Source organism: Rattus norvegicus, chromosome 4, assembly GCF_021556685.1.
Source record: "Rattus norvegicus strain SHRSP/BbbUtx chromosome 4, alternate assembly SHRSP_T2T, whole genome shotgun sequence".
Classification (NCBI taxonomy): Eukaryota; Metazoa; Chordata; class Mammalia; order Rodentia; family Muridae; genus Rattus; species Rattus norvegicus.
Genome location: NC_141537.1, coordinates 97,150,885 through 97,166,209, shown reverse-complemented (window position 1 = coordinate 97,166,209; position 15,325 = coordinate 97,150,885). Strand labels below are relative to the sequence as shown.

General features: G+C 45.9%; 1 protein-coding gene across 13 annotated transcripts in view; it reads right to left on the bottom strand.

The window, feature by feature from the left end:
* Positions 1–4,586: 4,586 nt before the first annotated feature.
* Positions 4,587–15,325, bottom strand: part of Gng12 (G protein subunit gamma 12) — a 123,437-nt gene continuing 112,698 nt past the window's right edge. For 12 of the 13 annotated variants that reach the window (XM_087655530.1, XM_087655528.1, XM_087655529.1 and 9 more), the window contains 2 exons: positions 10,009–10,127; positions 4,587–8,455 (listed from right to left, as the gene is read on the bottom strand). In XM_087655530.1, coding sequence (XP_087511656.1) covers positions 8,330–8,455; positions 10,009–10,101 — 219 coding nt within the window. In that variant the 5' untranslated portion in view covers positions 10,102–10,127 and the 3' untranslated portion in view covers positions 4,587–8,329. The remainder of the gene's footprint in view (positions 8,456–10,008; positions 10,128–15,325) is intronic. The other variant, NM_053661.1, reaches the window with a different exon arrangement.

Here is a 15,325-nt window from a genome sequence, read left to right as displayed (position 1 = left end):
CCTGAGAGACACAGCCAGAATACAGCAAATACAGAGTCGAATGCCAGCAGCAAACCACTAAACTGAGAATAGGACCCCCGTTGAAGGAATCAGAGAAAGAACTGGAAGAGCTTGAAGTGGCTCGAGACCCCATATGTACAACAATGCCAAGCAACCAGAGCTTCCAGGGACTAAGCCACTACCTAAAGACTATGCATGGACTGACCCTGGACTCTGACCTCATAGGTAGCAATGAATATCCTAGTAAGAGCACCAGTGGAAGGGGAAGCCCTGGGTCCTGCTAAGACTGAACCCCCAGTGAAGTAGACTGTTGGGGGGAGGGCGGCAATGGGGGGAGGATTGAGAGGGGAACACCCATAAGGAAGGGGAGGGGGGAGGGGGATGTTTGCCCGGAAACCAAAGAATTATTATTAAGTATTAAATAAATTAAAAAAAAACACAACAAACAAAACAAAACAAAAACATGCCTATTCAAAACTAAAAACAGGGAGGCCTACCTGGGTCAAGAATTTGGATAATGTAACTTAGAATCTTCACACACACACACACACACACACACACACACACACACACACACACACACACACACAAGCCAGATTCATTGTGAGGCAGGATCTCACTATGTAAACCAGGTTGGCCTGGAACTCAGAGAACCTGGTTCTGCCCCGAGTACTAGAATTAAAGGATAAAAGTGTGTGTCACCATACCAGGTTTTGTTTTATATTTCACTTGTGTATGCATGTCTGCACATGGATGCAGGAGTCGACCAAAGCAACTTGTACAAGAGTTTATTGGGAGGTTAGTGTCAGAGGATTAAATTCCATGACCATCATGGCAGGGAAGAAACTTGTACAAGAGTTTATTGGGAGGTTAGTGTCAGGATTAAATTCCATGACCATCATGGCAGGGAGCATGGCAGCAGGCATGCATGCATAGTGGTGAGCAGTAGGGGCAGAGAGGAGGTATAGGGGGAAGGGAGGAGGGGGAGGTGTCAGTGGAATGGATTCTGAAACCTAACCTTGGCCCAATGACACAGTTCCTTCAACCAGGCCACAACACCTAATCCTTCCCCAACAGTTCTGCCAACAAGCTTTCATAGAGCCCAGGTTGACCTCACTATGGATCTGAGGACGACTCTGAACTGATTCCTCTTCCCAAGTGTTGAGATCTCCAATCAAGTATTCAAAAATAGGTATGTATGGTGGCTATTCTCATTTGAGTTATCACAGTGTCTGTGGAGGCCACAAGAGAGCATTGGGCCCCTGAACTAATTATAGATGTGAGCAGCCCAAGGTGGGTGGTGGGAACCAAATTTGGGACTTCTGGAAAGGCAGCAAATGCTCATAACTGCTGAGCCATCTCTTCTGAATTTCTGAGTGATGGGGTACGATGCAATCTTTTTGAGCTTCTTGAGTTTCTTGACCTATGAGATGAGGTTAAATCACATTTACTTTCCTTTAAACAGTGACAGTGGGGCTTAAGCAAAACATGTACAATGCCTAGACTCCCTCTCCCATGCCTTTTGCAAATGCCTAGCACTAGTGATAGATGTTCCACACTATATTAAAATGTCTCATTGACATCAGATCTGAGACTTGGTCAGAACCTTTTTAAATGATGTATTAACTTATAAATAAGAAGCCTGGGGGCTGGGGATTTAGCTCAGTGGTAGAGCGCTTACCTAGGAAGTGCAAGGCCCTGGGTTCGGTCCCCAGCTCCGGAAAAAAAAGAACCAAAAAAAAAAAAAAAAGAAGCCTCCATTTGCATGTACACCTGCATGGCAGAGAAAGAATCAGAACAGAAGAGGGCATTGGATCCCACTATAAATGGTAGGAGTCACCATGTAGTTGCTGGGAACTGAACTCAGAACCTCTGGAGGAGCACCTAGTACTCTTAACCACTGAGCCATCTCTCCAGCCTGAACAATACATTGGCCGTGCAAGAAAGACGACGTCAAGGTTAGAAGCAGAATGCAATCCTGTGCTTACAGTGCCACAAGGCCTTTTATAGTTTTGAATTAAAGACAGGTTGTGCTACTTACACTTAAAAAGTGTAAACTGGTTTAAAAAACGCACTTCAGAAGATGACTTTATCTAACCTGTTAAACTAGTTCTAGCTTCCTTAGACATGAAAATTATACAACTAGTGAGCTGAAGAATTAATTTGTAGTTGAGAGTGTCTCCCTCATAGAGTGTCTGTGCACTTACCAAGCTTGAGACACGGGTTTCAATACCCATCACCAAAGGAAAGGGACTGTATACCACCACCTAAACTTCACATGCCCACTGTAAAGGGACCTTAATAACCCAGTCTACTGGTACCTGGGTCAGAAGCTTCTCTCTCATGTGATTGCTTTAAATCTATCTAGCTCAGAATCTAGTGGGTCCCCAAGTCCCTGTGTCACGTGGTTTATGTCCTCTAGCTTTTAGTGAATGTCATTAAGGAGGGTGTATGGAGGTCCTGAGTCTACCAATCTACATACTGATGTCTAGCTCTATGCTCTCAAGTCTGGCATCATCTAGTTCGTATTTTAACTGATTTTATTACTCATTTTATTATTATTGTGGGATGCCTGTGAGGACGGGCAGGTGTTACCTGGTATACTGCATTTGATTTGTAATGATTTCCAACGATACCTGAACATTTATTATATCTTGCTTTCCTTTGTGCTAACAAGCACCGCTTCCTTCATCATTCTATCTTATCATGTCAACAAGCTCACATTAAATAATTAATGCCTTAGCATGAATCTACTTGGACAGCAATGTTTTAAGATATTTTATTTTCAGTCACGTGTATGAATATGAATCTCTGTGGGGGTGTGTGCTCCTGGAGCTGGAATGCTGGGAACCGAACTCAGGTCTTCAAGGGCAGGTCATGCTCTTGACCAGCTCTCCAGCCCCAGACATTACTTGCAGGGCGAAGTCAATATTGAATTGTGAACATATTGATCTTTGAGGTGAATGTTCTTTAGTCTCACAGCACAGTTGTCCAGGGATCGCCTGGACATTCAAATGCTGATTTGAATTCCAATGTGCATTTGAATGACTCATACTAGGACACAGCACAGAAGGCGCCCGGCGGAAGGCAAGAGCCACTTGCTGCTCACAACAGTCTCAGGCTGGGGTAAGGAGATGGCCATATCAAGGCGCCACAAAGACAGAGCTGATAATGGTCAGATGCTATAAACAGGCTCGGAGTTGTAAGACAAGACTGAGACAGACACAAACATGGGTGTAAGTCTGCCTACCGCTCAGTGAAAAGGCTGGGTGGCTGTCCTTGTATCTCTGTGTAATTCCCTTGACAGTAGGAGCTGATGGTGATACAAATGGAGAAAAGTTGAAACACCAAGTGAAACACCAAAACTCTACGCTGCTATGGCCACTCTTGGTGGGTATTTCCTGCCTGTAACTTTGGGCAATGTATACTTACCTGGCACTCTTGGCAGGGGCATCCTGTCCATAGCTTATGGTAGTGTACACTCTTACTACCAACACTGTCAGGTGCCTCCTGTCCATAACGGAGGTTAGTGCACAAGTCACCTGCCACTCTGCCACCCTGTTCAGTTCTGTCATCTCCTTTCTCTTTAAAAATTCACTTTTACTAAATATCACTATCATTCCCAATACAGTTGTCTTCAGTCACAGAAACTATGGAAGTGATTATAGCAGGGATGAGAAAAGGGTGGCTACAAAACAGCTTTAGGGAACTCAGTAATAACTGGGAGAAGTGCTGGTGCGCACCAGAGTAGCCACTATCAGTCATCCTTTCTAGAGAAGCTGAGTGAGAACCTCCTGCTCTCCTGTGTGCACCTGCACGAGTTTGAGTGTGTGTGCCTGCACATATGTGTGTGCCTGCACGTGTGTGCACTTGCACGAGTGTGTGCCTGCACATGTGTGTGTGTGCCTGCACCTGCACATGTGTGAGTGTGTGCTTGCACGAGTGTGTGTGTGAGTACATGCGCGCTGTAGGGGTGGAGCTCTGTTGAGGTGAGGGTGGTTCTCTAGCAGATCTGCTTTATTACCTGGGTCTGCTGGGCTGCTCCCTTGTCTAACCTTCATCCGTGCAGGGGGATTACAGGGTTGGAAAGCAGAGTATCTTCAGCAGTGTTACCCTGTTGTCATGGTCACCGATGAGACTCAGGTGTCACTCCCTAGCCACCTCATAGCCTGCTGTTCTTACAGGGTAGATGCAGGACATGGCAGACCTGCACCCACTTTCTCTTCCTCACCAGATTCTTCACAAGCCAACGCAGTGCTTTTTCCTGCTTATCAAGCCTCAGCACACACCTTAGCAGCTCTCCTAACAGATTGCTGTGACATGTGTCCCTCCTGGCTCCCAGAAGACCCTTCCATGACTCATGGTGACACATGATGCTGCAGGGATAGGGATAAGCGGCAGCACCCCACCTTCCTCATGCCCTCTCTACGGCTGCTGAAGCCTGGGTGAGCCGTGTTTACCTGCACACCACAGCTCCTGGCTCTCAGAAGTTTCCTGGACAATGTCAAGTGAATGAAGAGAAGGGGAAGAGAAGTAGTCTTTTATTAATTTATTGGGCAAAACACAGGAAGGAGTCAATGACGCACTGACCCAGTAAGTAAAGCTTTTAATGATTCTTCTCTCACATTTGTGAGCATGTTAGCAAGTGAAAAAATGCTTTTATTCTTTCCAAAGAACAGAGTTCCAAATAATGATCACAGTTTTAAAGTGATTAAGATGCTGGATGAATAGCCAAAGAATATTATCAAATAACAAAATCTCAACAACAATTTATCAAATGAAACTTTACTGAGACATAAGAGAATATGTGTTAAGAGTTAACATGGCTAAAAATGAGACATCACAGAAATAGTAAGTCCATAAACCTAGAACAGGCACTCAATAACAGAAGTGATTAGGTGAGCACACACTACAAACCGGTATTTGAAGCAGCTTCTAGCACCAACACATTGGCAGGACCAGCAGCGAGGCAGGTCATTCAACCAAGGCATCTGGGAATAGGGAGGAGATCTCAGCCACCTTCTGCTTCTACTCCCTTGTGACAAAGGGGGAGGGGGAGGCTCAGAGAGCTGATGTTCCTGGTCCTAAGTCGCCTGGCCCAGGACTGACATTGACCACCGGAAAGTGCTCTATTCGATTTAACTTGACATATTTTTCCTACTGACAGGCATACGATGAAAGAAAACAACAAGCTTCATAGCATAGTTCAGGATGACATTTATTTCGTTGGAGGCGACTCTGGGGCCTGTGCGTGGACACACTTTTACTACAAACTCAGGGTGATGAGCCTGACAGTTCTACCTCAGTGGGAGGTGGCCCTGAACAAATACAATTTGGCACATACTTTTAAATGCTGTGTGTGTGTGCATGTGTGCGTGTGTGCGTGTGTGCGTGTGCGCGTGTGCGTGTGCGCGTGTGCGTGTGTGCGTGTGTGTGTGTGTGTGTGTGTGTGTGTGTAGAGGGCAGAAGACAGCCTGCGGGAATCAATTCTTTTCTTCTACCTGTGCATCCTGAAGAGAAGACACAGGTTGTGGGGCATCAAGCTTTTTTACCCACCGAGCCATCTTGCTGGCCCCAGTTTGACACATTTTACATTGTGTAAACAATGAGTGAAAATCATTAACTTGTTGCTATAAAATTTCCCCCATGGATAGTTTAAAGATCAGCAAAGTATAAAAAGAATCTGAACTCAGAAAAAGCAGACCAAGCCTTCTCTGACACTCTTTCTCTTTCATATGGTAAAGAATTTAAAAACATGATTACAAAGAAACAAAATATTTAGCTAAAACCCACAGCTTATGAACCACCTGCTATGTTTTCCCTGTTTAAAAATATGTGTGTTTCTTCAAAATGCTCTGGAGTCATGGGATCTTGTGTATGCTATCTTGCCAGGGCCATGAATAAATTTAAGATGAACTACAGAGATCAGAGTATAAACAGTGTAGTGCTCACAGGAGTGTCAGTTCAGACAAAACAGACTGAACATACAGAAAGGAAGCCAAGTTGTCAGTGTGGGAAAAAATCCCACCTGGTACTTCTGTGCATCCTGACCGTCACCAACATACTGCTACAGCTCCCTGGCTTCATACGTGGACAGAGACAGATATATAAAAGTGACTCCTGCATGTCATATATATGTATATATATACTTTCTCACGTAGACATCTAGTTCTAAGTGATCAACAGTTGGCTAATGAGTTCCCTCCTGGGTCCAGCATCAAAGGATCTGACTTTACTACTATTGTGAGCACAGCTCAGATCTGGTTAGGAAGTTACAAGGTATTTATTGTCTCTAATCAATGAAAAGGCAACAAAATCTCCCGGGACCTCAAGTTCATTTCTTACCATTAAAAGCATATTAAAAAAACATGTTTAAGTACTAAAGAATATACTATGTTTGCTACCAATAATGTGCACATGATTGCATAAAAATATTCTGTAATAAACTGCCTTATAAATATTTAAAGAAACATGTTTAAGATTAGAGTGAATATAAGATTAGTGTTCTGAAACTATCAGTAGAAAAATATACTTGTAAAAAAAATGTTCCATTAAATGTCAAAGTTGTCTTTTTGGTGTACATTGCCGTTTTTACCTTTTCCAAGGTGAAAGCTCTCCCTCCCTCTCTCTCCTGAACAGGTGCCTTTAAGCCAGCTGGGAGCGAAGCAGTGAGAACAGGTTGTGGGCAGTGCTATGGCTTTCACATGCTCAGTTCTGAGTGCTGAGCAGATGGGTAACTTGGGGAAAGTGATTCCTCTGAGTCACTTAGAAATAGTACTGCATGATGCTCAAAGCCCAGGCACTAGATAGTGAAAGACATTTTCTTTTAGTGCACACTGTACACAAGTGGGGGAAATTTTATAACAACTCCTGGGGCAAGTCCTTTTTGAGAACACTTTTTAAAATCCTTCATTAGTAGTTACCTTAATGAACTAAAATATCACAGGCTTTGGGTTTGGTGTGGGCTTCTAACTGATTATTTTAAATATTCACTGTGACAAAGTCAGAATACCTCCTTGGTCGTGGCAGGTTATGTGCCTCTGGGATCCCTACTAGAGACCGTGAGGGTATGTGGGCTATTTTCATGATCAGAGTAAAATTGAGGACATCAAGACCCAACTGCTAGATGTTTGAACTGTTATACAGAATGCAAGCCCCCGTTTGGAAGGGCCTTTCCCCTAGGGTGGTTTGAGAACACGGTAGTGTTGGAACTGCAGACGTCTGCAAAGAATTCAAGCGTCTGTATATTGCTTGAGTGTTTTTCCCCCACTGGGGTTCACCCAGTTAACTGGGAAGGAGGGACTATCCCCCTGAAAACAGCTGCCTTAGCAGCAAAGGAGAGATGCTCTATCTATCATGCTGGTGAGGAGAAAGGGTTGCCTATAAAGCTGGGCCCAGGAGAGCAGCTGTTTTCACGATTTCTGCTCCCCTCTCCACATGAGGCTCTCAGTTCATTCTTCCATGCCAGTCATGAGAGTGGAAGTTTCTGAGGTGGCCACCCCCAATCCAGCAGAGATCAAGAGCCCTGGAGTGTAGCTGCCCACGGTCCTCCCGAGAGTATCTTCCCTTTTCTTAGCCTCAGGATCACAGAAGCCCAAATGACTGATATGAATGAAGACCCCATCAAAGGGCTTTCAGTTTTAGCCTTAGGTTTTTAAACTGGCACAGTTTATTGTAGACTAAGGGGCCAGCACAATTCCAAGAGAGGAGAGAGAACAGCATCAGCTCGTTATAATGCAGATTATATTACCTTCTTTTGTACAAAAAATACACAGAAAGACTCTGTTATTCACCTACACAGAGTCAGGATAACGCTGTAACTCTGAAGGGCTGATGCTGCAGCAGGAAGTTTCAGGGTGGTTAGTGCTGATAGTGCAAAAAGATATGGCTGTAGACACATGCCACCTCCCCAGACCCCTGGCATGGGATGTAGGTTGGCACAAACCTTATTAAGAACATAATATAAAGGTTCTGGACTGAAGCGATTCTTGACATTTTAATTTGCCGGTGCTTAGACAATGTAGGTCTTGACATATCTTAATCAATAGTATATTGTAAAGACAAGCTTCCCACAACTCCCCTGCCACTTTCCTTATACAGTAGTAACCCAATATGATACCATATTTCCAAATAGAAAATAAGATTGTTATTCTGTATTAAATCAGTAAAGGTCGAAGAAAGGACAACTTGAAAGAGAGAGACTTGAGGGTCTGTTATGCCAAGAGAAGGGTGTTTTAGTTACTAGCTGTGGTTACCAGGTAAGCTGCATGAATCTCTTCAGGTTGCTGCTGTGGTTTGCATTGAGAGGCAAGGGGTGCTTCCTGGTCCACTATAAGATGATGCAGGTCTTCTTATCCTTGAATGGGTTTTCTGAGGTCGGTATGCCCATCAGCAGAGGGTCGCTCCGGGCATGCTCCTCACAGTATGACATCAGGTCTGCAGATGCTTTGGAGACCTGTCATGGACAAAAATAAGAAAGAGAAGACTCCATTGACAAATATCAGTAGTGCATCTGAAGCCAATAATCAGTGACATAGCATGTGTGCATGGCCTTCGACCGCTCGTTAAGTGCAGGGAAAATGGTACCTGGCCAGTAAGGCCCACCTTAACCAAGCGATCAGATGACATTTCTCCTGCAAGCAAAGACATTTAATGAGAACCAGGCAATCATCAATCTCTAGTCTAAGTGATGGCGAAACAAGCTGCCTGGATACCCCCAAAACACACTGCTGGTTACATATGTTGTTATAGAGCCCTGTAACACAATGAGTTCTAAGCGGCTTAAAGAAAAAGTCCTAGTGTTTTCTGTATGAACGTGAAGCAAGAGACACTGAGAAGAAAAGCAAATGACATTTAACAGTACTCAATGGGAAGCAGTGTAATAAACTCCTGCGACATCTGGGTGAGGCAAATGCACAGTTGAGTGGGTAAGGCTCCTGCTGCCAAGCCTGATGACCCGGGTTCTTTCCCCAGGACTCCCATGGTGTGACGGTGTGAGAGAACAGTCTTCTATTCTGTACTCTGGCTTCTCCATGTGTGCTTATTACTGATGCAACACACACACACACACACACACACACACACACACACACACACACACACACACACCCTCACTAAAAAAATAATAAAAAATGAGTGTTTATTTGCCATTCTTCTTTAGTAGGAAGTGTTTCAAAATAAAAATTAGGGGCAAAGACAGAAAGGCATGTAAGTCAAGGGGAAGTTTAGTTTTTATCCAAGAGGAAGCAGACTGGTACACAGAACAGAATTTAAGAATTCAATAATGGAGCCATACTTGAGTTGCTCTCAGTGACCTGGTGTGGGGGAAGGGAAAAGCACAACACTAGGAGTGACAAGAGCACAGCTATGAGGGCCACCACAGGAGCCTCAAGCTCTGCAGACAGATGACTATCCCAGTCAGGTAATTGCTTCCATTTCAGAACCAGCATGAGTCATAACATTCCAGGGCTCTCGAGGGCCATTCCTCTCAGGATTGAAGGGAACACTTCAAGGTCAAGGTACCTAAGAAAATGTATCTGCCTCGAATGGGGTCTCTATTAACCCTGGGCACCGAGCCGTCACTAAGTGGCACACCGAAAGGCAGTGTTTTATTCTGCAGGGAGAGTCAGAGCGGCAGTGACTTGCAACACTTTGATAACACTGTAACACTTGATAAATTCTGGAAGGGTGACAAGGATGTTTATCAGCTCCACTGGGAATCCTGTCCGCACTCAGAAGGCATGGCTTGATCACACTCACTCAGGACAGGCGGACATCTCCCCCAAGCTTGTGTAGCGCTTGGCAGAGGGACTGGCTTAGGTATCTGGTCCCTCAGCTGTTTTGGAGTAACACCAGTGGTGGTTAGGAAACCAAAACTAAATTATTGTCAGCCTGCTCCAAGAAAGGCCTGGAAGCCAGCTGCACTCGCTGTATCTTCCCCGACCTATGCTCCCGCCCAGGAAGGGTGGGGAGTTACCCAGCACACACCACCATGTCGAGTACACTTGCCTTTATTCTTTCGATGGAGGCTTCCAATCTCAGCTGCTGCACAGTTCTCCTAGCTTGGGCTGTGCTGTTGGTGCTCGCTGTCTTGCTGGACATCTTTGATGACTCTTCTTTCCTGAAATCTAGAGAATGTTTAAGAAGGTGAATAGCATTCCCTTTGGGTTATCTGAAGCTTCATTAAAATGGGTGACTTGAAGGGGACTGGCTGCATATCCCCAAGCAACCCAGCCAGAAATGCCCCACAGTAATCCTGGTGGTGACTTGAATATGCCAGCCTGCCACCCATTTGAGTATCTACGAAACCTTCCTGCAGAAACCTAGCACCAATCAGTTTATTTATGTGCCCTGGCCTACTACAGAAAAGTGTCCTTTAAAGAATTTTCTAAGAAACAGTGCAGCAGTTGAAGGACCTACAGTGAATGCAAGCGTCCAGCAGCAAAGCAATGTTGCCATCACCCCAGTCCCCGTAACAGAAGGCTTTACTTCATTTCTATTGACCTGATGAGGAATATAAGTCACAGGAAATGGTGAAAAAGCCGTCCCCTAAAGAACTTTGCGCACAGGGCAATTGTTAGGGGACATGGGGTGTACAGTAAGTTTAAGACTATTGGCAGGTAAACAAGTCCTTATTTAAAAGGGGCTGGGGGGACTTCGAGCTGAAGCACTCTCCATGATGGGAGAGTAAAATGTTATCATTCCTTCCTGCCCCATCCCGACAGCCAAGACAGTGCTCACTCTGCTACCTGCCCTCACATGTTAGAGGGTTGATCCTCCCCTCCGGCCTGAGCCCTTGGATTCCACACTGCCCTGCTGCCTTGTCTGTACAACCAAATGATGCAAAGCAGTGAAAAGAGCTTGGCCCTTGAGCTTTTGACCTGTCTGCTTAGTCAAGGGCACCATTTCAAGAGGAAGACAGGCCCAGGGCAAGTGCTCCCTAGTGCCCTGCCATATATGGCTACATTCATGCCCAGAGTGGTGGCAACTGGAGAAAAAGGCTGAGCTGGCAGGAAGGTGGCAGTTTCATGACTCATGGGAGCAGGTGGGCAGTAGGTGTGCCTCCCTGGCACTATCGAGGACTCAGCAGTCTAGGGCACCATGGCGCCAGCAGCAAACCCAGGCTGACTCATTCTTTGGGAGGGCTTGCTGCTGCACAAGGCTTGACCAGACAAGGTATAAAACGCCAGTGATATAGTCCGAGTGGGTGGCAGGAGACATAGTTGTCTCCAAGGGCCGAGTCAATGATCTCACCCTTTGAGATGGCTACACCCTTTGGTGTTCATCTTTACACATTAATTCACAACCAAAATGCACTAAAAAAACAAAGCCAATGCTATCCCATCGATCTGTGTTTAGGACTTTGGACTAGACCTTGGCGTTGGCTTCTAGGTACCAGGCTTTGACTGCTTATCTTCTCATTTGTAAGAGAAGGGCGCCATTATCCACCCCAACAGCTGATGCATATCTAGTATGGGGTCCAGAGCAATGGTGGTCCATACACTGCAGCTTCGGGCAGTATCGGAATTGCTAGCACATGTGCTGTCCACCTCTTCCCCTATCTGCTCAGTGGACCTCATCTGATTAATTTGGTCACAAGTCACTAGGCAAAGGGGTGGTGACAGCCAATAGTGGATTAGGGGGAATAGGGAGGCCCCGGTAGGACAGAGGTACATAACAAGGAAGTGTATGGCAGGGCAGGGTGGCCTTGCCTTGTCTGAGGCCTTAAGTGACCTTGATACAACACACAGACTAACAGACACTTCCTCAGATTCCAGTCATGCAGCTCCGCCCAAGAGAGAGGCTTAGGGTTTCCTGGGGAGGGGAAGGTACATCACTTCCAGTGACTTGGCCCAAATCTCTTAACGTGCTTCCAGGCCAGGGTCTGAAGTGCCAGCAAGGCCTGGGTGACCTCACCTTGCACAGAGTGCACCCACCCCACCCCTCAGCCCCCATGTCTGTCCCTGCAGCCTGGGAACCTGGACTCTCCTTCTGCCTGGTGGCTGGTTGAATATGAGTGACCTTGACTCTTTTCTGAGTGGCCTGTGGTTTGCAGGCTGTACCCTCAGTATTTCTCTCTGTTCCCTTTGCATGAGAATGCCAAGCTTTCTTCTTTTCTCAACCTTCAGGGTACAGTTTCTAAGGCCTGGGCAGGAGAGGTCACACATGAACATCACTCACTGCTCCTACCTGTGTGTCCATCAGCAAACAGTCCACAGTCCAGCTCTATCTATAGAAGCCTGGGAAATTCCCTCTTCCAGTGAAGATAGCTACACAGAGCTACACAGAGGCCTTCTTCCCTCCCCCGACTGGGTTACGATTAATATTTAAACCAGCTAGCTTGTAAGCCAAGACAAAAGAAAATGAAAGCGATGGAAACAGCAATCCACAACTAATCCTGCCAGTTCAGGCCTCCACTGCTCCTTCACTGGCCTTGGTCAGACCCATGGCTCCTTGCTCCCTTCCACAGGGAAATCCTGCAGGTTCCCAGGCTCTAAGAGGTCTAAACATCACTTGGATGTTTGTTTTTGTTTCCTATTCTTCCTTTCCTCCACATCTTTCCTTCTTAGTAAATGGGGCTGGGGAGAGAGGTGTGGTGGGGAGAGAGTGTCCTCACTATGTTGTGTAGGCTGGCCCCAGTCTCCTAGGTCATCCTCCTGCTGAGGCCGCCCAAACAGCTGGAACCGGAGGCAGACACTACCACACAGGGCCTAGCATCTGCCCTGCCTGCCCTGTTGAAGCAGGGTCTCGAAAGACAGGTATCTTTTCTTACCACTGGGAGACGGATCTTCCCAGGTTTTTATTAGAACAGTGACTGTGGATAATTTGTTGATGGCCAGACAGGTAGGAGTGTGCTGGTTCAGGCTGGCCTTGAACTTGTGGCAGTTGTCATGCTTCCCTCCCAAGTTCTGTAACGACAGGCTTGAGGTAACACCTATAGCAACAAGTTTTCAGTTAAGCACTACTGGTACTGGGCTGGGTGTGTTGAAAATGGATGGTGAAAAAGACACAGTGCCCACTCTTACAGGGGCAGCACTGAGGGAGTAATTAGAAGCTTTCTTTCTCTGCTTCAAGGGAGCCCAGCCCTATCACACTGACTGGGTTCCTCTCAGTTTCCCAGCTTAAATGCAATTTTTCTGCAAGTTCCTTCCTCTCTGCTGGTACAGAACTAAACCTACCTAGAGAACCTAGTTAACATCTAGCGATGAAAGCGTTTTACCTTCATTCTTAAATACAAAGTGCTTTTATTATATTTCTGTAGCAATGGCTTTGGGAAGAAGTCAATTCAATAGCCACTAGGCCACTGGGAAGGAAAGGAATCTCCTGTGTTTTTGTTCTTAAAGAGAAATCAGATTGAAATTTTTATACTTTCAGGTAGAGGGGCATCTTTCAGAGACATGGAATTCTACTGAGCTGCCTCAAATCTAGACAGAGGGGTGGCTCTTCAGTGCTTGGCAGGAGGGAGGTCTTTCTGGGGCTGAGACTGGCTAGAGAGGACCTTCCTCCTTGGAGATCCGTTGTAAAACCTTAACTAAGGTTCTAGGGCAGAGCAGGATGGAGTGACAGAAAACACCCCCAAATGTATCTATTCTCTCCTGGGCAGGAGCGCCAAGGAGAGCCTCCAGGGAAATACCGTCTGGCATCCTCATGGAAACCAGAACTGCTTGTTGCTCTCATACAGTCTTTCAGGAAGCCTTATCACAGCCCTGCATGAGGTTATTCCTCCTGTTTTACAGGCGAGGCAACTGGAACTAGGAAGGCTGGCTTCCAGGTGACCCAGTCTGTGTAGTCTGTACATCCTGTGAGACTCTTCTCTCCAGAAGTTCACCTTCCCACTCGCACGAGAGAAAGGGTGCAAATATAATTAAGGTGGTTCACGAACACCGGGGGCATCACAGAATGTTCCACAAAGTGGCTTGCCATTGGGAACACCTCTGATACTCTGAGTAGGGGCTTGCTGGCTGCCTTGTGTTTATGTATCACTACCTGGGCCACCATACTTATATAAGCATAGGCAAGGGCTCACGTCAGCACCCGGTAGCGATGATGGCAGTACTGAGTTCCAGTACTCCATTTTGCCCAGCAGAGTCAAAATTCAAGAACATGAGCCCATGGCCATCTGATAAAACATAGTTGTTGCTTCTTTTCAGCTTCATACATGGGCAACATAATAGGAAAGACATGGGTATTTCGCTAATCAAATGGTTTGCACTGGTTTTGGTCCTAGGGTTTGCCTAAATTCTGAGATTCTTAGAAATTCCTAGGAAAAAGATGTTCCATTAAGGGAATACAGGCACTTAAATCTGTGTCAAGAGGACCTGAGCCAAAGAGGAGAGTGAGCATAAAATGTGTCACAGAGCATACTCTTCAGTGCAGGAACAGAGGAGCCTATAGTCTGAATGACAAGTCACAGTGGCCTGGCCTGGAGCTAATCACTGGGGCGAAGCAACTTCCAAGAACAAACATCCCTCTATGGCTGTAACAAAAGAGCAAGCCTCCATTTACACCAGCTCTCTCTGCATCTTCTACAAAAGAGGCACAAGAAGACCTGCCTCCTAGGGCTGTGAGAGATGGGACATAGACACACGCTGTGCTCAAAGTACCATACACAGAGATGCGAAGTGCTAGGCCCGGCCCCATGCTCTCAGTGTGAACCAAGATTAATGCACTGCTGGAGAATTATGAGAACAGGTAGCAACAGCTTTTAATATGGCTTAAGAGGGGTGAAGTGCAGAGCAGGCTGTTTCAGCCTTTCATCCTCCTGAGCACTTAGCACTCTTATCAGAGTCTGAAGGCTAATGTAATGGTTAGACTGGGCCCCATGTAGCCCACAGTGTGCTTAGCATCAAATTGACTATCACCCTTTGGAAAACAGAGATCTCAGCTGGATAAGGTACAGGCCTTTAATCCCAGCTCACAGGATAAGGTACAGGCCTTTAATCCCAGCTCACAGGAGGCAGAGGTACACACTCAAGGCAGCCAAGGGTACACAGTGAGACTGTCTCAATAAACAAACAACAAACAAATAAAAATAAATAGAAAAATAGAAGTTTCACTGTAGAAGGGCTAAGTCTAGAAAAACTAAAAATTCCTTAGCTAGATCTGACTGGTAGCTGCTCTCTGATATCTGCTAGTTTTGATGCTGCTCTGTGTGCCCTGGACATGCAGGATAGCGAGAACTCATTCTTGCCCTTCCCAGCAAAGGTCTTTTATAAGATGGGGAACAGTACTTTCCTATTTAAAGGACTGTTAAAAGTATCAGATAAAATGAGCATGTACGTAGGTATGATTTAGTGCTAGGAATGCTTACTGTAATCGAGGCCTT